Source organism: Kogia breviceps, chromosome 19 (assembly GCF_026419965.1).
Source record: "Kogia breviceps isolate mKogBre1 chromosome 19, mKogBre1 haplotype 1, whole genome shotgun sequence".
NCBI lineage: Eukaryota > Metazoa > Chordata > Mammalia > Artiodactyla > Physeteridae > Kogia > Kogia breviceps.
Genome location: NC_081328.1, coordinates 22,596,677 through 22,622,890, shown reverse-complemented (window position 1 = coordinate 22,622,890; position 26,214 = coordinate 22,596,677). Strand labels below are relative to the sequence as shown.

General features: G+C 34.1%; 1 protein-coding gene across 1 annotated transcript in view; it reads left to right on the top strand.

The window, feature by feature from the left end:
• BRIP1 (BRCA1 interacting helicase 1) overlaps positions 1-26,214 on the top strand; it is a 178,746-nt gene that overhangs the window by 53,495 nt on the left and 99,037 nt on the right. Inside the window, 4 exon segments of the mRNA XM_067022117.1 lie at positions 6,518-6,808; positions 11,909-12,130; positions 13,127-13,326; positions 19,536-19,668. Of these exon segments, the coding sequence (XP_066878218.1) occupies positions 6,518-6,808; positions 11,909-12,130; positions 13,127-13,326; positions 19,536-19,668 (846 nt within the window).

Here is a 26,214-nt window from a genome sequence, read left to right as displayed (position 1 = left end):
TTAATTAAAACGTTTGCTTGGTTAGCAGTGATCTGTGAAAGCCTGTGATAAATATTGAATCAGGTTCACCTGCTGGTTGCTGTGAGTAGATAAACAGCTGCCTTGTGCAGTTTAATCATGAAACTGGCAGTAGAGTACTACTGTTTGAATTTTTAAAAAAGAATAGTGGAAAAGGTATAGTTATGTCACTTTTGCTATCTTACTAGAGTGTGTGCTTATGTGAGATTTTGCACAACAGGCATTCAGTACCTGTTTAGATGGCTTGGACAACAGCAAATGGTTGATAAAGATTAACAGTAAACCCTCCTTCATATGCCTCAAAGTATAGTTCAGTATTCATTGACTTTTTTACCACTAGCTCTTTAGGTGCATGATGTTTTGAAATAAAAAAGGGCAGTATTTTGCTTTTTTGCCAAGTTAAATGGTAGGTTAAAATGATCCTGTTAAAGCTTTAAGATTTAAGGTTATGACTTCTAACTTCTCACAAATTATCATGAATTTTGTAGCAACTTGAAGAACTCTAGATTTTACTTTATCATCTGTAAAATGGAGTTAGAAATATACATTAGTGAACTAAGTGTTTTAGAATTATGGTAACATTATGTAATTAACAAACATTACAAGAAATTAATTTACAAGCAGTAGAGGAACCTTTATAAATTATCTTCTTTGGACTATGAACTTGTTTATTCCTTTACAGAATTAATGTGACTAACCAAGTTGGTTGTTAAGAAAATGCTATTTCTATTTTATTTCCATTGTAAAATCAGTCATAAATTCTGGAATAAAGCCCTCATCCAAATAAGTCACAATCTTCTTTGAGCACATGATGAAAGTTATGGACTGACTTTCTAAAAAATGCATACAAAATTGTGTTTGTAGTTTCTGGGTGATCTCAAACTCTCCTCTGTAACAGTCCATGGATGTAAATTAAGAACCTATTTCCTAATAAATTAGTTGAAAATTTTGGTCAGGACGGATTAAGATGAAAGTTATTCTGCTAGGTATTAAGCTGCTGAGGAGGAACAAGTGTATTTGCTGTTTTAGGTTCCTTTTGAAGCACTTTTTAGCATTTTTCAGGTATATTGTCTACTACAGTCCTTAGCTCCAAGGGTTATCTACCATAGTGGGGATTCCTAATTGTTTTCATAAAGTTTTCATAGTTTTATTCCTGTCATCAATTTGTTTGGAAGTTTATGGGGAGAATAAAATGTTATTTAAGTCATACTCTGCCTGCTCAACAATTTTTAAAAATATTTATGTCAATACATGGGACTCTCTGGTTCATATTTTTTTATTATATACCATATTCCATAGATTGACAGAACTCCACAGTTTATCCATTGTTTTGCTGACACACTTGGCTTATTTTCCTCACTATTAAAACAGTACTGCAAAGAATATCCCTATTGTATCTGTCTTAATTTGCAAGAGTTTCTCTGGCATGTATGCCTAGCAGGGTCATGCTGGATCAAAGGGTCTATGTATCCTTGATTTCACTAGATCACCAGTTTGTTCTCCAAAGTGGATGTGCCACTTTATACTTGGATCAGCAGTGTAAGAGAGAGTTGCTGTATATCCTCTCTACCCAGTCTGGTGGATCTGAAATGGAATCTAATTATGGTTTTAATTTGCATTTTCCTAATTAGTAATGAGGTTGAGCATTAGGTTGCACATCTTTTCAGATGTTTATTGACTTTTCCGCTTTTCTCTCCTGTGATTTTCTTGTTCTTGGGCTCTTTTTCTTCTTTTGGGTTTGTTTTTTAAAAACTGATTTGCTGGAATTCTTTATATATTGTGAATAATGATCCTCAGTTGATTATATACAGTGCACATGTCTTCTCGAGATTGTGTTTTCAGTCATTTGTGCATTTGGTGTATTGTTTAAGAAATCCTTTCCTATGTTGAGATCATGAAGATATTTTCTTGTATAGGGACAGAGAGTTTATGGCCCACAAAACCTAGAATATTTACTTTCTGGCCCTTTACAGAAAAGTTTGTTGATACTTGCTCTAAAGAGTCTCTTAATTGAGAATTTTTGTTTTTTTCCCTTTTGGAATATAATATCCATCCTGTTAGAAAATATTTGACTTAAATGTCAACTAATAGTAAGTTAAAATAGTTTTTATGAAGTAAATTGTATAGCTTATCCTTAAGAATATCTTGTAGTTGCATTCAGGAAATAATGCACTTAGAGTACCAACTTTAAACAGTTCTTTACCTCGTGAGTGAAATTGGTATTGATAAACACACCTTGTAGAACAATTAAAAAGTAAAGCCCTCTTTGTCAGTGGGGTGAAGTGACCCTTGTCATTGTCTTCTACTTGGCTTGATATATCAGGAATTCTAATGTTTCTTGAATGAATGAATGAATGAATGAGAGAGTACATGTAGAGTGCTTAGCACAGGGACAGCCTTAATAAATGACAGCTATTAATAATGAATATATCAGGATATGTGTTTTGTCACCCACAACTAAAGTGGCCCAGATATTAGTATAACAAGATGACTTTTCTTTTTGTTCTTGAAAAATAACAAATTGTCCTGTATTTTTCAAAAAATTAAGTTATAGTTATATGCAAAACACCATGCTCAGTGAATGAGTAGATTAAGTAATGTAAGACAGTTTCTGTCCTCAAAGAATTTGGAGTGTGGTTGAAAGACAATGCATGCACATATGTTACTATTTCTTGGACCTAATTTTCCCTTTATTTCATACCTGTAAGCTTCTTTTTGGTCTCTTTTCCTCTCCACTTCTTTATTACTTATCTTTCGTATTAAGTATGTCCTTTTATGCTTGCTTTTAGAATTCAGTTCATAAACTGCTTTTAGATACACCCCTGATTTATGAATTTACAAAATAACATCTCTGACAATGCAATAGTTTCTAACTACTCCTTTATTATTTTCCTTTTTAAGGCATAGTCACCATGCTAATTTTTATTTTTCCAAGTATTTAGGCATAGTAATTTTTGTTGTTGTTGTGGGGAAAGGCTGGAGAGAGCTATGAAACTTTAGAGGTTGATGTACTTATCTTAATCTACTTAAACTTCTGATTGTAGCCTTGTGAAAGGAATAGTGGCAAGGAATCAGCAGTTGGCCTTTCAAGATCAAATGTTATATTCTTTCTTTATCCTTTCAAAAAATTTCAATATATGTCTCTATGTAGTATGACAAGAGAGGGAATAAATAGAAATTATTAGATACAAAATTTTGTAAAACCCTTGGTTGCTGACCTCCTAAGAACAGTTTTGGCTACTGTAAATTTGAAATGTGTTTTTAAACAATTGACTTCTGCATGTGGAACTAATAATAGAGCTGTCACACCCACATGTATCTCTTGTGTTTCTCTTTGAATAATAATAGATTTTTTTGCTGTTATTTGGGTTAAGTTTTCTTGCCTTTTGTTGAAGTAAAAGAACTCTAGACAGTTTCCAGCTATGGGAAAAGAAGCCATCTCTTAAAGAGTTTGGTTCTACCATACAGTGTAGCTATTTACAGTTCTTAGAGATTACAGGTTTTGGGAGCCCATGTGTTTTATCTTCTTGACTTTCATATATATGAGATGAGAGACAATATTTTTTAATTTATTCTCCAGTTTCCTAATACAGTCTCTGTAAATTTAAAGAGCAAAAACAAAAGGAAGACATCCCTATGAAAGATAAACTTGATCATTTCTTAGCAGGAGAAATGCTTAGTGAAAAATATTTAATTTTGTTTATCTATTGTTTCAAAACCCCTAGGTGAAAGCGTTTCAGAGAGAGGCCAGAAAATATTAGCCTATTATTGGAGTGGAGGATATTATGACTTCCTATCATTGCTGTTTCAGGATTCTTTCTCTAGTTTTCTTACAGAATTGAAACTTGCTGAATTTGGTACAAATAATTCTCTTTTGTTACTAAATAATTGCCTTTTTTAAGCCTCTGTTCTATTGCTACATTCATTTTTTTCCATCTTCAAATATGATTATACCAAATCCTTTAAATAGAAACTCCAATAGAGGATCACTTCTGAAGAAATAATTCCCCTTTTAATATTGCAAATAAATAAGAATCACCTTTCTTAATTTCTGTCTTCTACTCTATTTGTGCAACCACCCACTGAAAAACCATCTTCTCTGAGGAGTCACCCTTGAGTTCATAGATGGTATAATTACAGAGCATTTTAAGACTTAACAAACAAAAAACATTTTTAGTATAAAATTAGCCGTGGTTTAAAATTTTCTCAGTTATGGAGTGAAAAACAAATTTAAGTTACCTAAATAAAGCTGCTCTAGTAGGAAGAGTTTTCTGAAACTAGTTCTTGATCTTTTACTTTTGTTAGTACAGCTACTAGCATAATATTTTAAGATAAGCAGATCCCTTTAAAAAATTAAAACATTTGAATACAAGGCAGCAAGTTATAAGTCTATATAATAGCATCCCTTTCTATTTGAAAAAATATGGAAGATATAATTATATGTAGAAGGGTCTGCAAGTTATTTGTGGTGGTGGTTGACTTATTTTGTATTTTTCTGTAGCATTTGAATTTTTTGTTTAGAAAAATAATGGAATTAAAATAAAAGGAGTGGGTGATAAAGCTTTAAGTGGAATTCATGTTGAAAAGTGTTATATCAAAAAGTAGGTTTTCCAAGCCTTGAAAAAAGGCCACATTACTGAGTTACTTTTATGCTTGTATATAATATATCCATGTGGAATATAACAATGCATTGAGCCCTAGCATTCTAATATTCAGAGTGAATTTAACTGTATCATAGGGAAGAGATATAATATAATTTAATGAAAGATTAAAGGTATGGAAAAGTCAACTAATTCTGCTACCAAGAATAACCTTAATTCTTTTACTGAGTTAATTAATTAGTGTGATCATTGCAAAGGCTAGAAAGGAATTCAGTCAGAAATATCATGATATAGTTTGCATGCCATTTTCTGTGTGACCATAAATTGTTAGATATTGCAACGTATGTAACATAAACCACATGTCAGCTGTTTCCTGCCTCACTGTTGACAAGAGCCCCATTCATAACTCTTCTTTTTATCCTTTCAGTGAATAAGTAATTATTCAATATAGAAGGCAGGATATTTGGAACTGGCTATTTAATGTGGCAGCACTCTGTAATGAAATCTGCTGTTACTGGCAACCTGAGAGGGGAATGTAACAATTCCAGCATGGCTGTAACTTTATCTGCTTTGACTGACTGTTTATTTGGCACATCAGTGAACCTTTTATCCCAGTGAGTGACAGCTCCAGAAGGGTCACATTTACATCCATTCTATCATGTATTGTAATATTTAATGGCGGACAAGGTTGAGCGAGACTGGGAGTAATTTGAACTTGCTTTTCCACTGAGTTGAGGCTAAAAGACAGCTTGATCCCCAGTATTGTGGTGTAACATGCTATGACTTAGCATTTGTTTATGAAGGCTAATCTTACTGATTATAATTTTAAAAAAATCTGCAGTTAAATGGTGTGTTTGTTCTACTAAACTAAAACTCTAGTACAAATTCTCTTAAGCTACTGTGCTATTTAGTTTTTTTCCCTATCAGTGACTATTCCTATAAACTAACCATTTCATAGTCTTTCTCTTAAATGAGGCTGCATTCTGTCTCATTTTATAGTAACTGAGGTTGAGAAGGGAGTAGTTATTAAGAATCCCTGGGTTCTAATATATAGCATTAAGCTTTTTAAATTTTTTTATTTTTGAGAGTTTGGAAACAGGAGAGAAAAACCAGCTAAATACTAGACTATACTCCTGCTGTTCCATATGGTGCCTTTATATAACTACTTTAATTATGAAAATGAATTGAGTAAAATTGTCCAGGAAAAGCTATCCTGACTGGTAATTTTACTGATGGATTTACATTCCATGACAGGTAATTGAATTTCAGATATACTTGTTCCACACAAGCAACCTGCCTTCATTATTAAATATTAATAATTTACATTCATTTTCATACTTTTGCTAGATAATAGTTTTCTCTTCTTGCTTTTGACTGATGCTTTAGATTCAGCTTGATATTTCTGTTCTTCTGTAAGCTATATTTAAAATGCTTTCTAATATGTTGGTATATTATAGGATATTTGAATGGACTGTGCTGTGAAGAAAAATAGCACTATCAACTCTAAATTGTAATATCACAAGTTCACTTGAAGCCTAAGCAAAAATGAAAATTGCCCTGTTTTATCTTATTTTTATAATTTATGAAAGAGGATAATTAAAATATACTTAAAACATTTGGAATTTGAGAGTTGGAGTAGTATGTTAGAAAACAATGCAAATATGGAAACATCATTTATAATGATAAAAATGGTTTATCATTTATTTATGAAGGAGAACCAATTTGAAATTGAATTTGTAGTTTTTTCTTTAATGGCAAATTTTAGATGATGTAACATCATGAATTTCTCTTTATTTGACAGTTGTGATTCACTGCTTATAGTTTTGATTCCATGAGAGGTTTGATAACAATTTTATGGTAGTCCAAACATTAGTTATCTTTTCTTTCCTTTGTTACAGCCCCCTGGTAACTGTTCTAGGTGCTGTTGTTCTACTAAACAAGGAAACAGTCAAGATTCTTCAAATACCACTAAGAAGGACCATGGGGGGAAATCCAAGATACCCAAAATATATTTTGGGACACGCACACACAAGCAGATTGCTCAGATTACTAGAGAGCTCCGGAGGACAGCATACTCAGGGGTCCCAATGACTATTCTTTCCAGCAGGGATCACACTTGTGTCAATCCTGAAGTAGTAGGTAACTTCAACAGAAATGAAAAGTGCATGGAATTGCTAGATGGAAAAAATGTGAGTAAGTTAATGTATTTTAGTGGAAAAATTGGGCTGAAAAGATTAAAATTACTTTTTAATGTGTTCATTTTATATTTTATATGTACATTTACAGCAATAATCAAATAACTTATGAAAATCAAATTGATTGCTAGTGTTGATATTTTTAAAAAATAATTTTACTGTAAGAAAATCTTTATTCAAGTTTTAAATTATGGGTTTTTGTCCTAAAGCTTGGGAATATTTATTTATTTCCTTGAAAGTTAATTTTCATTTTAGTCACCTGTCTTCATACTTTCTTCTTTTAAATCTCTCTACCCAAAATAGTCAAACATGGATGTCATATGAGGAGATTGAAAACATTTAAGTGATTTAGTCTAACTAGATCTAATTAATGTATTTAACATATTTAAAAACTTCAAAATAAGGTAGTTTACACAGGCTCTCTCTTTGAGCAAATTTTAAAATGTTTTTAAATTGAGAAATGTAATGACTATACTGTCTCATAATTCTGATTGTACAAACTTCTTTCTAAAAATTATGTTAAATTATTAACTGAAGATATGTTGATGGTTTTGAAATTTTCCAGGGATATCTAGAAGAATACGAATTTTGTCTAGGTAGATAAATCTTTCTTACTAAAGACATCATTTTTTAATAATATTTTGGCAGTATAGTTTGGCAGTCTGTGTACCAGTTTGATAATTAGTTTACTCTAAAATTGAAGTTACAGGTCTGGAATTATACCCAGAAATTATTGGTGAAGCGTAAGTTGATAGTATATGAAATGACCAATGATATTTTAATATATTTTGAAAGTTGTTCTGTCTTTCTGTATTTTGTCAAACGTAAGTGGTTCTACACAAAAGGCTAAGAGCTATAGCCTCTAGAGTTTCATTTAATTGATATATCACCTTCTACCATGTAATGCGCATAGATTATTTTGTTTTATGCTTTTCTTTGTCAATGCTTTCTTTTATTAGATGGAAATTTATTCAAGCCTTATTTGGGGTTATTCAAAAGAAACTTCAACAGATATTCAAACCTGATAATATGAAGTATAATTACTAAGGGCCCTCAATGGAAAAACTTAAGTGACTTGTTCAGAACCAGGAAGAGAATACAGAAATTGAATCAAAACCGTTGTTGAAATTCTGTGATCATACTTGTTTTCATATAAGTTGTTTTTAATTAACTGAGGAACTGTGAAATCTCTTCACTCTGTATATTTTAAAAGTTCTCTTCAAAGAGAGATAAAAATACTAAAAAGCCAAATGCTAAAAAAATAATAAAATAGAGAAAAGGCTCTTCATGATAAAACCCCATAAATTTTATATTTAAGTAGACTTCTTTCCGTAAGTGGCTAACTGATCTACTAAATTCCTCAAATGCTTGAAATTTGTTTTCTGGCTATAATAGTCTATGTAAGAAGACTTGCTGGCGTTGTCATTATCTTTTACTACTTGTTATTGAGAAAATTATTATGTAATTTATTATGTATTTGTTATCCCATTAGTAAAAACAATTATAAAGTTTAAGATTGTATACTGAAAGCAAATATCTTATTTTATGTAATCCTCTAGAATCCTGCAGTGGTGGTTATGTTTTTTGATTGGTCTTTATCCTCCAAAGTTTGAATTATGTAAAAATAAAAATCCAATACTTTTTCATTGGCCTTTAGGTTCTGTTTTCAAGTAAACAATTCTTTTATTTTTGTATATTAGTATTATAAGTAATTGAAGATACCTGCTTGTAGTTGTTTTGACCTAATTCTGCCTCAGAATGCCTAGCTCATAGGCGTACATGCACATTCTTTTTCTTGTTCCCAAGCCCTCAGGGTAATTTGGTATTGTAATGAGGGCCAATTACAAAGTCACTAAAGGTGTCTATGTTTACGATGGCTGAATTACCAAAGAGAAATGATAAATAGATACCTGACAGTTTGAGTGAAAAAGAGTTTAAAGTGTGATAACGCTTCAATTGACAGACTCCCCTCAGGGTTATATTACACTGCTAAAATGGATGAGCTTTTCTGGTTTTGCTATCAGCCTCCACAGCAGTGTCATTCTAAGTGCCCTTAAAGTGTAAACTTTCTGAGTTTTTGGCTTGATCCAAAGGCACACGTGTTTTTGTTCACTGTTTCTTTTATGCTCCTATACTGGAAAAGCAATGCACTTATCTGCTAAAAGTTAAATTTTGTTTCAACTAAGAAAAAATAATCTTAACTAGCCCTAGAAATAACTCTAAAGAGTTTTTATGGGTATAGAAGAATATCTATTTTTTGTTAAGATGAGATTTAACAGTCCATAACTATAGACTCTGAAGGCACCTTAGTGGTCATTTTGTACAAATAAAAGCTTTCAGAATAGTATGGAAGACACTTGGAATGAAGAAATGGTGAATGTCATATTATTAAGCTCAATCTGTATCAAGCTTAGTATGAAAGATACTTGGCACATCTTCAACTGTCTCTTGACCTCAGAATCATAGAATTTTAGAGCTAGAAGGAACCTTAGAAATGGCAGTCAGTGGGTCAGAGGAATCTTAAAAGGCTTCTAATTCAACTACTCTTTTGATGCCTAGTCACATGAGAAAAACAGGCCCTGAAGTTTGCCCAGTGTCAGACAACTCATTAGTAAGAAAGGAAGCAAGTCTTCTAACTGCTAACCATTGCTGTTTTTACTACACTAGAAACAAAAACGAAAGATGGCATCATCGTGTGGGGAAGTTGACATGGCATGAAGGGTAAAAAAGAGTAGTAGAGATTAGACAAAGTAAGTGAAAATAATGTAAAAATGAAGCAAATAAAGAAGGTTAGGTGAGCCCTTTCTTCCTAATTTTTATTTTTAATACCTTGGAGGACCAATAAGCAGCATGGCTTTAGGAGAATTAGCAGTCCTCAGCTGATCACGCTTTGTCCTTGGATTTGCTGACATTCTTTTATAGGTTATGACGTTGTTTATGATTTACTCCATTTCTAGCAATGTCTAGATATTTTTGTGTATGTAATGATGTATGAATGTTTTAAAAACATAGATTTGCCTTTTGTATAGTTCATAGATAAAAATACACACACATACACACACACACACACACACACACACACACACACGTACATATCCCCCCACTGGTTAAGGACAGCAAACTGGGAAAGATAAATATTGGATTTCAAAATCACATTTAATTTTTTTTGATATATAAAATTAATGAATTAAAATGGCTTATTATTTCACCACTTAGTCCCAAATGACAATTGAAAAAGAAAAGTAACATATACATGGTTAGAGACTGAAAATTACAGAAAGGCATTAAATGAAAAGATCTCTCTTTCTAGTTCTTTCCATCCCCTTAAGGGAACTACTGTAAGGTTTTATGTGTATTCTTCTAAAACATTTAAAATATGTATTTTCTATAATGTATGTGTATAGATTATTTTTAAAGCTTAAACCCATCAGCACATAGACAAATCTAACTTATTTTTTAAGGGCTATATCTTTTGTATGAATTTTTGCCACAATTTATTTAACATATCCCCTGTGGGTAGACATTTGGTTTATTTCCAGTTTGGGGGGCTATTAAACAGTGCAGTATATATATAATTAAATGGTGAAATTTTATTTAGTAGTTACTGACAAATTTCCAGTGCACTTCTAATAGAAGTAGAACTTTATACTTCTAATTTTATACATCTTTTAATAGGATATGCCACACCTTTGCTAGGACTGGATTTTATCAAACATCTTAATTTTTGATTGGTGTATGTTAATAAAATTTTTTTACTTCTAATAATAGAATGGCAAAGGACATTAGTAAATAGTACATGAAAGAAGGTTATGCAAATTACTGTTGAAACTTTTTAGAATGTTCATACAATGTAATGTTAAACCTTGCTAGAAAGTGTGTAAAATACAAATCAAAACAACGGTCTTCTATTTTTACCTTTAAAATAAGCAAAGATAAGAAAAGATAATATTAATGTTGATAAAGGTGTGGAAAAAGGATAATGTAAAATGATATACATTTTCTGGAGAATAATTTGGTGATATGGTTTTCAAGAAACTTAAAAAGTTTTTTACTCTCTGATCCCATAATGCCATTTCTAAAACTGTATACTAAGAAAATATTTAGAAATGAGCATAAAAATTCTTATTGCAGCATTATTTATAAAGCAAAAATTGAGAACAGTCTAAATGTCCAGTAATAAACTGGTTCATCAACTATGGCACATTAATCCAGTGTACATATATAGGCAACAATGAAAAAAAAACTTGGTGATATGAAAAAATATTTCTGATAGGATTTTTAATAAAACAGGCTAAGAGGAAAAAGGAGAACCCAGTTTTGTAAGAAAAACATTTAGTGGCTAGATTGTTAATAATACTCAGTGCCTGAGGAAAATGTTTTGTTCTCATTATTTTAAAATTGGGTCGCATTTGTAGAGATATATCCACAGGTACATATGTATAGAAGAAATGTGAAATGAAATACATCAAAATCTTGATAGTACATTCTTTGTATAATGGGATTTTAGGTACTTTCAGGCTTTTTGGTACTCTAGTATTTTCCAACTTTTTGTAGTGAGTACTCTTTTTTCCCCTAGGACATTTCTCCTGCCCTCCTTCCCACTTTCCATTCTTCCTTTGTTTTTACTTATTTATATTTGATTAAGTAATACTGTCTCATGGCTCAAATTGAAAAGGTACAAAAGTGTCTATAAAGAAAAACGTCTTTCAGTCCTGTCCCCAAGTCACTTGGCTCTCATCTTTGAAAGCAACTAGTGATACCATTGCTCTTGTGTATCCTTCCAGATCCTTCCAGAAATATTTTTGTCTAATACCATTTTAATCAGAACAAAGTCACAACAAACATACTTCTAAAAATATGTTTCTCAAGTTAATTTGGGATATTTCCAGTTATACTGATCTGGAGCTCTATCTGAGTTAACTAATACAGTTCTTTAAAATGGTTGTATTATAGATGTGGTGTATGTACTCTGTCTCCTCTGTTAAATCTTTACTTTGTGGCTTTAATGATGTTTCTAAAATTCTGAGGTGAACTTGTTTTATTTCTTCTGTTCTAGTATTGGTTCATATTTCAGCTATGCATTTTTTTTTTTAGGGAAAATTCTGCTATTTTTATCATGGTGTTCATAAAATTAGTGATCAACACATATTACAGACTCTCCAAGGGATGTGCAAGGCCTGGGATATAGAAGAATTTGTCAGCTTGGGGAAGAAACTAAAGGCATGTCCATATTACACAGCACGAGAACTAATGAAGGATGCTGACATAATATTTTGTCCCTACAACTATCTTCTAGATGCACAAATAAGGGAAAGTGTGAGTAGATATGTAAAAATTAAAAGAACTGTGTCCTATTGAGATATAAGTGATGAATGTAAAGCTTTTAGATGTTTTAATGTCTTTTACTTTATTTTTTGCTTTATGTTTAATTTATGGAAATGTATAAACCTATTAGAGTATTGAAAACATATTCTAAGGGGTATTAAAAACTGAATTTTAGACATTGTCATTTTAATTTCCAAAGTAATAAGTACTTTTAAGGACCTAGTACTGAAGTGGAATCATAACAGGGTTTTTCAACCTTGACGGTAATGACATTTTGGGCTGGATAATTCCTTGTTGTGGTGGGCTGTCTGTGCATTGTAGGATGTTTATTAGCATCTCTGGTTTTATCCACTAGGTGCCAGTGGTACCCTCACAGTTGTCACAATCAAAAATGTCTCCAGACATTGCCAAATATCCCCTGGGGTACAAAAAATTACCCCCATTTGAGACCCTTATATAGCGATCTCTTTATGAATAGAAAGAATTATTTTAAAACATTTATCTAAAGAATCTGTGTTTTGAAGAACTTACGTTGGGAGAATATGCATGCTATGCAAATTATGCTCTGTGAACATTGAATAAGTGAATTTGGATACAGCATTTGTGTTTATCTGCCTGGTCCTTAGAGATATCCAGTTGTTACAGCATAAGACAAAAAGTTGTTATTAAGTTGTTGTTAAAAGTTGTTATTAAGTTGTTATTCCTCACTTTAGATCTGACTGTACAACTTTCATTAGCTTTCTATTTCTATAAGTTTAAAATGAATAGGCTTTACAAGTATTTTGAGAGTGAAAAATGGAAAACTAATGCTGAGCTGATATTTGGTTGGCCTAAGTGCTTTAAAATTTTAAGACTGAGAATCAGTTGCTTATATAGTTGGAGTTGTGATATTGGCCTATAGTGTGAATTTTTAAATGAAATATCTTGCCTATTGCTGTTAAATCTATTTTGCTGAATGTTTTACAGGAAAACTCTTTTATCTTATAGATGGATATCAATCTGAAAGAACAGGTTGTCATTTTAGATGAAGCTCATAACATTGAGGACTGTGCTCGGGAATCAGCAAGTTACAGCATAACGGAAGTTCAACTTCGGTTTGCTCGGGATGAACTAGATAGTATGGTTAACAATAATATAAGGAAGAAAGACCATGAACCCCTACGAGCTGTGTGCTATAGCCTCATTAAGTAAGAACATTTGTCTTTCAGTGTCTCTTGTGCTGCCTTTGTATTAAAAACATGTTTTATTGTGCCAAGTATTTTACAATTAGTAAACTTTGACCAGGCTACTTGGGAAATGGATTGTTGTTTGCCCATTAAAGGTAGAGATAGGCTAGTCCAAACTTTTGTCTTGTTCAAAAGAATATAGCGAACGTAACTGATTTTTAAAATTGATAATTGTGAATCTTATTCCTAATTTAGCAGGATAATTTAATGGTCCCACAGGATGTGTGTAGGATATTGGGCTGAACATTAACTAAACATGGTTGTTGTTTTTTAAATTTTTTTTATTTTTATTTTTTTTGCGGTACGCGGGCCTCTCACCGCTGTGGCCTCTCCCGTTGCGGAGCACAGGCTCTGGATACGCAGGCTCAGTGGCCATGGCTCACGGGCCCAGCCGCTCCGCAGTATGTGGGATCCTCCCAGACCGGGGCACGAACCCGTGTCCCCTGCACCGGCAGGCGGATTCTCAACCACTGTGCCACCAGGGAAGCCCTAAGCATGGTTTTAATTAACATATTTTAAAATTCTGGACCATGGCTTTATTTTATCGCTTTATCCTACAGTTTGAGTAGGAGTCTGGATTGATGAGTTTCATTTAACCAAGATTTCAATACTGTAAAATAATAGATTTAGTATTTTATTTATTTTTAAAATTCTTTCTTTCTTTCTTTCTTTGGCTGTGTCAGGTCTTTGTTGTGGCACACAGGATCTTCGTTGTGGAATATGGGATCTTTTCATTGCAGCACCTGGGCTCTTCTCTGGTTGCAGAGTGTGGGCTCTCTAGTTGTGGTGTACGGGCTCTAGAGCACGCAAGCTCAGTAGTTGCGGCACGTGGGCTTAGTTGCCCTGCGGCATGTAGGTTCTTAGTTCCCTGACCAGGGAACCAACCCGCGTCCTCTGCTTCGGAAGGAGGATTCTTAACCACTGGGCCACCAGGGAAGTCCTGATTTAGTATTTTATTGAAATTTACATAGATAGTTTCCCTTTCATTAGACGTTATGTTGTTGATCTAGAATCTCTTTGCCTTAGAAAAAAACCTTACTTGACACTACATCCTGTTCCATTTGTTGCAGAACTTTTCTGTTCCCTTCACTGTATATTTTTTTTAAAAATTTGTTTATACACCCACATGTTCGAACATAAGAGGTTTACAGATTTATATTGTAAAAACCTTTTTCCCACCCCATCTTCCATCTGCTTAATTTCTGTCTTCCTGAACAAGTTTATCATTTAGTTCATATTTATGCAAAAATGAGTCATAGATACTTTCTCATCCCTCCTTTTTACCCAAATGATGGAATGCTATACATACACTTTTTTCTTCTCCATTTTAAACATAAAATATATTTTATTTTTGGGTCTTCCCTGGTGGCGCAGTGGTTAAGAATCTGCCTGCCAATGCAGGGGACATGGGTTCAATCCCTGGTCCAGGAGAATCCCACATGCTGCAGAGCAACTAAGCCCATGTGCCACAACTACTGAGCCCACGTGCCTTGAGCCCATGTTCCACAACTAGAGAAGCCACCGCAGTGAGAAGCTCGCGTGCCACAACAAAGAGTAGCCCCCGCTTGCCGCAACTAGAGAAAGCCCACATGCAGCAATGAAGACCCAATGCAGCCCCACCCCGCAAAAAATATATATGTTTTATTTTTTAAAAGCCAGTTTATTGAGGTATGATTGACATATATAAAAGTATTAATATTTAATGTATAAAACTTGATGTGTTTGAGATAAGTATACATCTGTAAAACCATCACCACGGTTTTTGACATAAACATACTCATTGCTTCTAGAAGTTTCCTTCTGCCCTCTTTATTTATTATTATTTGTGATAAGAACACTTAATATAAGACATAACCTTTTAGCAAATTTTAAAGTGTATAATACAGTATTGTTAACTGTAGGTATTGTACTTTATATGTATGTTTTTCTGTATCTTGCCTTTTTTCACTTACCAGTATATTTTGGAGATCTTTCCATATCAAGATCTAGAAAACTTTCTCAGTTTTAAAAAAATAGTTGCCTAGAATTCCATTGCATGGATATACAGTGATTTATTTAACCAGCCTCTGATAGTAGATATTGAGGTTGTTTTATAATCTTTTGCTATTACATTGCTGTAACAAATAACTTTGAACATATGCCCTTTCATATGTCTGGGAGTATATCTATAGCAGAATTTTTAGAAGTGGGATTCTTGGGTCAAAGCATAGATCTACCTGTGATTTTGATAGGTATTTTAAAAATTTATACAGTAGATGGGTGAGTGGAAGACTAATTTATACTCTGACCAGCAATGTATGAGAATCTGAAAGTTGTTTTTTTTCTAACCTGATGGGTGAAAAGTATCCCAGTGTACTTTTCATTTACATTTCTCTTTTTTTAAAAAAATGTATTTATTTATTTGGCTGTGCCAGGTCTTAGTTGTGGCATGCGGGATTTTTGCTGTGGCACACGGGATCTTTGCTGCGACATGCGAGATCTTTAGTTGCAGCATGCAGGATCTAGTTCCCTGACCAGGGATTGAACCCAGGCCCCTGCATTGGGAGCGTGGAGTCTTAACTGCTGGACCACCAGGGAAGTCCCTCATTTACATTTCTCTTATTGTGAGATTAAGCGTTTGTTTTTGTTTTTGTTTTTGTTTGCAGTACGGGGGCATCTCACCGCTGTGGCCTCTCCTGTTGCGGAGCACAAACTCCGGACATGCAGGCTCAGCGGCCATGGCTCACGGGCCCAGCCGCTCTGTGGCATGTGAGATCCTCCCAGACTGGGGCACGAACCCATGTCCCCTGCATCGGCAGGCGGACTCTCAACCACTGCGCCACCAGGGAAGCCCAGATTAAGCATTTTTAAGGGCCATATATATTTCCTTTTCTGTCAACTCTCTGTGGACATTTCTGTCCTTTTTTTGTTCTTGTTTTTATGGTTCTTTTTCTTATTGATTTGTAGATGTTCTTTGAAAATTGGCCCTTTGCTTGTGATAAGAGTTGCAAACATTTTCCCCTCCATTTTAGTATATGCTTGTGTCTTTCCTTGTGGTATTTTTGCCATGTAGAAGTTTGTCATTTCTATTTCACAGCATAATTTGTTGAAAGAGTTGTGTATAGGTGCTGATTCTATTTTCTCACTTCCCATTCTTTCCTTATCCATCCCAGTAGTGTTGCTGTCTGCATAATTCTACTGAAACTGTTCTTATTGAGATCTCCAATGATCCAGAGATCACTAAGTGCAAAGGTTATTTTTCTGTTATTTCGCTTAGCCTCTCAGCATTGTTGGATACTGTTGACTACCACCTTTATGAAAAGTGTTTTTGTCTTATCTTCTGTGGAATAATAGAAAATATGTATTCAATATATTGGTCTCTGTCCCCAGTTCCTGGCACGGAAGTCCTAAAACCTTTATAATTTCCTAAGTGATAAGAGCATTTTCTGTTCTACTATTTCATTTTTGGCCCCAGTTCCTGACAGAGCTAAATCCCCTGGGATTTCCTGGATGACAGGTCTGTCTTTTGTTCTAATGAGGTGATGGGTTTGTGGGTTCCTGGATGGGTCTGGTCACTAGAAAGACCAAGGCATGTTTAAAAGTTTGGAACTTTCAGCCCACCTTCCCTCTGGGAAGAGGAGGAGGGCTGGATATTGAGTTAATGTTCCATCATGTCTTTGTAATGAAGTCTTCATAAAAATACCAAAAGTACAGGATTCAGAGAGCTTCTGCATTGGTGAACACACCTTTGTACTTGGAGTGGGGTGCATTTCACCTCCACAAGGACAGAAGCTTCTGTGCTTGGGACCCTTCTAGACCTCACCCTATATATCTCTTCATCTGACTGTTAATCCTTTATTATATAATAAACTGGTAAATGTTTTCCTGATTTCTGTGAGCTGTTCTAATAAATGCTCAAACTTGAGGAGGGTGTCATGGGAGCCTCTGATTTATAGCTGCTTGGTCAGAAACACAGATGACAACCTGGACTTTTACAGCTGGCATCTGAGGTTGGGGGTGGGAGGGACAGTCTTGTGAGACTGAGTACTTAACCAGTAGGGTCTGTGCTAACTCCAATTAGTGTCAAAATTGAATTGAATTATAGGACACCCATCTGATGTCTCAGAGAATTGCTTGTGTGGGAAAAAACCCCACATACGTGTAGAGACCAGAGGTGTTAGAAGTGAAGTAGTGAGAGTAGAGCAGACACACAGGAATGTGTTTTTGTAGAGGGCTTCCATGACATCTGGTTTTCCTCCTCCTCACAGTTTGTTCTTTCTCAGTTGCTTTTGATAGTTCTTACTTTGTTTGATGTCTAAATGTTGAAGTACCTCAGGGCTTGGTCTCGGGACCTCATTTCTTTTCTAGTTCTGCACTGTCCTCAATTTACATAACCCTAAAGCAGTGCAAATGAGGCCTGAATCTGTGTCTGTCCCAAGCTCTCCCTGGAATGCTGTTTTCATATGCCCAACTATGCTTTCTATCTCTGTTTGGATATAAAATTTCAACTTTCCAAAACACTCCTTTCCTTCCCCTACCTACTCCCCCGCACCGCCCCTGTCTTCCTTGTCTAAGCAAATAATACTAACCAGTTCCTCAAATCAAAAATCTAAGTATTATCCTTGATTACTGCCTCACCTCATCCAATTCATCAGTAAGTTTTATAAATGCCACCTACACAATATATCTCAAATCCTTCAATCTCATACCTGTCATCCCAGAATCATCCCTCAGCTAGAACAACTTAACAGCCTCCTGATAGGTCTCTCCTTTCATTTTTGCCTTTCTCCTATAATCCATTCTGGCTTATAAACTGGAATCATCTTTTAAACACTTACAATAGATGATCTCTCTCTTATTTAAAATTTTCTGTTTAAAATCTTCCCATTGCACTGTGAAGAGAATCCAGACTTCTTATCCTGGCCCAACATGATCTGATTCCTGCTTGTCACTCTAACATTGCTCATACCATTATTCCTTTCTGCCCATTGTGGTCCAACTACATTGGCTTTCTTTCAGGTCTTTAAATAAGCAAAATTTGTTAATCACCTGAGGATCTTTGCACCAGGTATTCTTCTACTTGGAGTACTCTTTTTCCCCTGATCCTCCCATGACTGAATACTTTTTGTATTCAGTTAGAATATATGTCACCTCAAGAAGAGCTTCCTTGACATTCAAATTAGAGTAGCAGTTAGATTACATTAATCCAGTTTATTTTCATTATATCACTGTCACTACCTGATATTGTCTTGTTCATGGATTTGTTTCTAAGTTTATTTCTGTCTCTCTTAGTAGAATCTAATTTCCATGAGAATAAGGACCTTGCCTGTTTTATTTACTGCTGTATTTCCACTATCCAGTATAGTGTCTGGCATAATGTAGGCATTTAAGCACTCATTGAATGTACAGATGTCTGTGTGTGTGTCTGTGTGTGTGTATAAATGAATATATTTATATATTTTCTAATAATTCTCTTTGTGTTAATATTTAACACTATAATCTTTTTATTAGGTTTTTAAATTTTTATTTATTTATTTTATTTTTGGCTGCGTTGGTCTTCGTTGCTGCGCGCGGGCTTTCTCTGGTTGCAGCGAGCATGGGCTACTCTTCATTGCGGTGCGCAGGCTTGTCTTGTCGCGGAGCACAGGCTCTAGGCACGTGGGCTTCAGTAATTGTGGCATGCAGGCTCAGTAGTTGTGGCTCATGGGCTCTAGAGTGCAGGCTCAGTAGTTGTGGAGTGCAGGCTTAGTTGCCCCGCAGCATGTGGGACCTTCCCGGACCAGGACTCAAACCCATGTGCCCTGCATTGGCAGGTGGATTCTTAACCACTGTGGCACCAGGGAAGTCCCTATTAGTCTTTTTTGTATTTCCTTTTATGTGCATTTGGGATAAGCTCCTAAGACCTGACTGTCAGTTGGAGAGACAGACAAGTAAAGCAGTGTGAATCCACAAAACACAAATGGGGAATCACACGCATCTTTGTCTTTTGAGTAAAAGCTTACGTTTTTAGCTGTATATTTATTTTGCAATATGAAACATGCATGCTATTTAAAATGTGTCTTAATTAATCCACATATATGTGCTCAGAGCTTCAAGGAATACGGATCAATGTATCACATTTCTCTTTGCTCTGTTGAAGTAGTGCACATAAGGATGATACTGGTTCATGGAATTGTTTTATTTTATTCCAGTTGGTTAGAAGCAAACTCTGAACATCTTGTGGAAAGGGGTTATGAATCATCCTGTAAAGTATGGAGTGGAAGTGAAATGCTCTTAAATTTACACAAAATGGGCATAACCACTGCTACATTTCCCATTTTGCAGGTAAGTTTTTTTTTCTACCTGTGAAATTTATTTAGTGAATTAGAAATGACTTAATAGTGAATAGTTAATCCAGAGTAAATTTTTTAAAAAGTAGTGAGTTAATTGTTTCAAAATTTTATTTTATTATGTAAGTTTGATAATCTTTAAATGATGGCATAAATTATGGATGAACAAGTAGCATTATTAGTTTGAAGGATATATGGCTTAATTAATACGGAATTAATTGCTTTGTTTAAAGCTAAAAGAAGTCAGTATTTTTAGGTTATAAATATTTTGTCAATTATAAAAGTTAAAAATTTGGAAAATAAAAAGGTAAGAAATTCATGTTTTATTCTCCTTAACTTAGAGGTTATAAACCTGGGTATATAGAGATTATGGATGGGCTGTGGGATACTGTGAGCCTTATGAAATTACATTCAAAATTTTATGAGTATTTACTTTTTACGTTTTTCTGGTTAGAACCTTCATGACACATTATTCTCAAAAGAGTGTTTGTTAGGGGTTATTTTTGTGTGTTTTTTGCAGGTGAGAATGTTTTTACTTTCTCTTTTTGTTCTTATTTATTTTAATTGACTTTACTTTTAAAGTGGTTGTTATAGGTTTATAGAAAAAGTGAGCAAAAAGGACAGAATTCTCATATACCACCACCCCCAACCACACACATATTCACAGATACTATAGATTCTCTTATTATTAACATCTTGCAATAATAGTACATTTATTACAATTGAACCAATATTGGTTACATTATTTTTAACTAAAGTCCATAGTTTATGTTAGGGTACACTTTTTGTGTTGTACGTACAGTTCTATGAGTTGTTATGAAAACATAAAGTCACGTATCTACTGTTACAGTATCATACAGAATACTTTCATTGCCTTAAAAATCTTCTGTGTTGCACTTATTCATCCCTTCAACATGCTTTATTTCCTCTGCTGAACCTCTGGCAACCACTGATTTTTTTGTTTTTCTGACTCCATAGTGTTGCCTTTTCCAGAACGTTATATAGTTGTAATCAATCATACAGTATGTGGTCTTTTTAGACTGGCTTCTTCCACTTAACAGTATACATTTAAGGTTCCTCCATGTCTTTTTGTGGTTTGATAACTCATTCCTTTTTATTTCTGAACTATATTTATTGTATGTATGTACCACAGTTTGTTTATCCATTTACCTACTGAAAGACATACTGGTTGTTTCCAAGTTTCAGCAATTATGACTAAAGCTGCTATAAACATTTATGTGCATGTTTTTGTATGGACATACTTCCTGCTCATTTGGATAAATACTTAGGAGCACAATCGCTGGATTGTATGGTAAGACTATGTTTAGCTTGCAATAAACTGCTAAACTATCTTCCAAAGTGATTGTACCATTTTACATTCCCACAGGCAGTAAATAAGAGTTCCTGTTGTTCCACATCCTTGCCAACATTTGGTTTTGTCAGTGTTTTGAATGTTAGCCATTCTAATAGATATGTAGTAGTATCTCATTGTTGTTTTAATTTACATTTCCCTAATGACATGATGTGGAGCATCTTTTCACATGCTTATTTTCCATCTACATATTTTATTTGGTGAGGTATCTCTTCAGATATTTTGCCTACTTTTTAATTGAGTTGTTTGTTCTCTTATCGTTGAGTTTTAAGAGTTCTTTGGGTATTTTGTATACAAGACCTTCATCTCATATGTGTTTGCAAATATATTCTTCCAGCCTGTGGCTTGTTTTTTCCTCCTATTAATGGAGTCCTTCATAGAGCATAAGTTTTTAGTTTTAACAAAGTTCAAATTATTTTCTTTGATGGATCCTGCTTTTGGTGTTGCAACTAAAAATTCATCACCAAATCCAAAGTCACCTTGATTTTCTCCTATCTTTTCTTCTACAAGTTTTATAGTTTTATATTTTATATTTAGGTCTGTGGTCCATTTTGAGTTAATTTTTGTGAAGGGTGTAAGTTCTGTGTCTAGATTCATTTCTTTGGAGATAGATGTTACTCTGTCACCACTGGTTGAAAAGACCATCCTTTCTCCATTGGATTATCTTTGCTCCTTTGACAAAAGATCAGTTGGCTATATTTGTGTTGGCCCGTTTCTGGGCTTTCTATTCTTTTCCATTGATATACTTGTCTGTTCCTTCATCAGTTCCACACTATCTTGATTAGTGTAGCTTCATAGTAAGTCTTGAAGTCAGGTAGTGTCAGTCCTCTGACTTTGTTCTTCAGCATTGTGTTTGCTATTCTGAGTCTTTCATCTTTCCATATAAACTTAGAATTGAAACTGAGCCCCTGTGGGGCTCCTGGGCATGGAAGCCTTTCTGTCCCCCATTTCTTGTATATAGGGAACAGACTGAAGCCTCCATGCCCTTCCCTGGGTTCGAAGGGCAGATTGGAACAGTTGCTAGGGAAGAGAGGGGATGCAGAGACAAGGGAGTAGAAGCCAAGAAACTACCAGAGGCAAGATTAAAGGAACCAGAGAAGCTAATCAAGATTAGGAGACCACCTGAGAGGAGATCAAAGGAGTACAGGCCCTGCACACACCCTAATCTTGTCAGCAACCCCATCCTTGAACTATTGCTATAAAACCCCTCACCAAATCCTCCAGGGTTAGGGGACACAGTTTTTCAGGGGCATGAGCCTGCTGTATCTCCCTTTGAGTGGCAAAGCAATAAAGCTATCCTCTTCTACTTCACCTAAAACTCTTGTCTTCGAGATTCAGTTTGGCACAGTGCACAGAGACCGAGCTTTCTGCATCAGAATCAGTTTGTCAGTATCCACCAAGTAACTTGGTGGGATTTTGATTGGGACTGCATTCAATCTGTAAATCAGTCTGGGAAGAACTGACATCTGAACTATATTGAGTGTTCCTATCCATGAACATGGAGTATCTCTCCACTTATTTAGATCTTTGATTTCTTTTATCAGAGTTTTATAGTTTTCCTCGTATAGTTTTAAAGAGGTTTCTGAACCAAAAAAGGTAAGAACTGTTGCTAACATGAACTAGCATTATGGGCATATGAGTATTAAGAATATATTTTAATCAGACTGTACTTATAATTTTTGCCCTGAATTTTTAAAGTGCCATGTATCATAAGTAGCTTTTCATATGACACTTTTTCTTTTTTTGCATAAACTTTGTGCATTCTAAAGACTTTTCATATCAACAGTAAAATGGGTTAAATAAATTGTGGGGTATTCATACAGTAGACTACAGCAATTTACAAAATGAACCACTGCCACCACAACTGTATGAATGAATCTTACAGACATAAAGTTGCATAAGAGAAACCAGCACAAAAGAGTACAAATTGTATGACTTCATTTTTATGAAATTTAAGAACAGACAAACATAATTATGCTAATAGAAGTCAGAATACTGGTTGCCAGTGCAGGGGTAAGGAGTAGTTTGGGCTGAGAAGGGACACAAGGGAATTTTCTGGGATTCGAGGAATGTTTTGAATCCTGATTTAAAATCACACACACAAGTGTGTGCATGTGCGTGTGTGTGTGTGTGTGTGTGTGTGTGTGTGTGTGCATGTGCTTGTGTTTAGTGACCTATACACTTAAGATTAGTGCACTCTATAAAAAATGTACAAATAAAATATATGTCAAAGGAAAAAACTTGGAAAATACAGAGAAAGGTACAGAGGAAAAAAAACTCATAAACTTAAAAATGATTATTATTGGGCTTCCCTGGTGGCGCAGTGGTTGAGAGTCCACCTGCCGAGGCAGGGGACACGGGTTCGTGCCCTAGTCTGGGAAGATCGCACATGCCGCAGAGCGGCTGGGCCCATGAGCCATGGCCGCTGAGCCTGTGCTCCGTAACAGGAAAGGCCACAACAGTGAGAGGCCCGCGTACCGCAAAAAAAAAAAAAGATTATTATTAACTTTTAGATTTGTGTCTACCTATGTCTTCTATGCATATAATCGCTTAACATAAAGTTTTGAGATGATACATATTTATTTTTACCTCTTCATTTAGTAATATGAATACTTCCCTATTTTAATAAAAATTCTTTCACATGATTTTTAGTTGCAGTGTAGTGTTTTTGTGAGTGCACATATTCTAAATTATTTGACTAATCTGGCATTTGAAATACAGGTTGCCAGTTTTCCCAGAATAAGAAAAGGTTCTGATATGAACATCTTTGAAAATATATATTTGTATGTATCTCTGATTGTTTCCTTTATATATGGTAAATATTAATTCTTCGTTGCTTATTGTATTACATATATATTCTTGTAGCTATGGTTTGTTTATGGTGTTTTTTTAATAAGTTTTTAAATTTTAGTGCATTCAAATGTATCATTGTTTTTTCTTTTATGAATTGTGTTATTTGAGTTTAAGCAAGCTTTTCTTATGCTCTGCAACATTTTCTTCTAAAAGTGTTAAAGTTTTTTTTTAATAAATGTTTTCAATCAGCCTAGGATTCATTTTTGTTTATGTTGTGAGATATGTAATCCATTTTATTTCCTGTATGGCTTTTCTCAGCATCATTTACTAAATTATCCATCCATTTCACTCTGATTTGTAATGCCACATCTGCCACATACTTGATTTTCGTTTATGTATAAGCTTATTTCTGGACTCTATTGTGTTCTTTGATTCTGTTTATCTAAGTTATCCTATTTGTTAATCACTGTAGCATTAGAAAAATGCTGATGCATGGTAGGGCATATCTCCTCACTTGATTTTCCTTTGGAATGATCCTGGCTGTTCTTCGCCTTACTCTGCCATCTGAATTTTAGACTTAGCTTATAAATTTCTATGAACAATTCTGTTGGAATTTTGACTGAAATTGCATTGAATTTATGGATTAGTTTAGAAAGAATTGACTTATTTACAATACGAAGTTTTTCCATTCATGAACAAGATAGAATTCTAATCATTTATTATCTTTCCATATATCTTTCAATAAAATTTTATAATTTTTGAAAGTCTTAGGTACTTTTGGTTAGATTTATTCCTGAGTAAGTTAAAGTTTGTTTCTTTTTCAAATGGTATAATTTAGAAATTGCATTTTCTAATTGTTATTGGTGTATAAGGATAGTAGTTGATTCTTATAATCAACCACTTTGTTGGACTATCCTATAGGTTCATTTATAGATTATTAAATTTTCTGTGTAGACAGTCATCCTGTCTATGAATATGACTATTTTCTTTCCATTTCCTTCACATTTTATTCATTTCTTACTTTGCTAGCTTAAACTTTTAGTACATGATTCATCACAGTAAAAAGACATCCTAATCTTGTTGCTTACTTTAAAAGGACTGTATTACTAGTATTACACCATTTAGCAATATGTCTGCTGTATTTAAAAAAAATTTTTTTTAACAGTTTGAGATACAATTCACATGCCATGAAATTTACCCTTTTAGAGTATACAATTCAGTGTTTTTTCCTGTAGTCATAGAGTTGTGCAATTACCACTGCTGTGTAATTTCAGAACATTTTTATCACCTCAGAAAGGAACCTTGTATACATTAGCAATTAGTCACTCCCATTTCCTCCTACCCCAGATCTGGGAAACCATTAATCTACTTTATGTTTCTGTGGATCTACCTATTCTGGACATTTTATGTTAATGGAAACACAATATGTGATGTTTTGTGACTGCCTTCTTTCACTTTGTGTAATGTTCTCAAGGTTATCTATGTTGTAGGTTCATCTATGAATACTTCATTCCTTTTCATTACCAAATAATATTACATTTTATGAATATACTGTATTTTACTTATCCATTATCAGTTGTTTCTACTTTTTGGCTGTTATAAACAATGCAGCTATGACCATTCATAGACAGATTTTTGTGTGGACATGTATTTTCAATTCTCTTGGGTATATACTTAAGAATAGAATTGCTGGCCCATATGGTAACTCTATGTTTAACATTTTGAGGAACTGCCAAACTTTTCCAAAGGGGCTGTACCATTTTACAATTCCATCAATAATGTATGAGGATTCTAATTTCTTCCACATCCTCACCAACACTTGTTATTATCTCTTTTTTATTATAATCTTCCCAGGGGGAATGAAGTGGTATCTTCATGTGATTTGATTTTCATTTCCCTAATGACTCATAATGCCAAGCATTTTTTCAACTGCTTATTGTCCATTTATGTATCTTCTTTGGAGAAATCTATATTCAAATTCTTTGCCCATTTTGAAATTGTGTTGTCTTTTATTGACTGTAAGTTCTTTATGTATTCTGGGTATGAACAATGTATTGGATATATGATTTGAAAATACTTTTTCTCATTCCATAGATGCTGTAGGATTTTTAGTTATTTTTAAAATTAGGTTAAGGAAATTTCCTTTAATCTTAAGAAATTCATCATTGTGATTATTAAATTTTTTACAAGTTAATTTTACCACAGTAACGTATGAACATAATTTAAAAGTCAATTACTACTATCAAGAAAAGCATTCATTTGCACCACTCCTCTGTCCCAATTTTCATTCTCAGTGGCTCTTTTAACTCTTGTAGTGGCTTCCTCTGATGTTTAACCCCAATTTTCTAAATAACATGTGGATTCTGCTACTTTCGA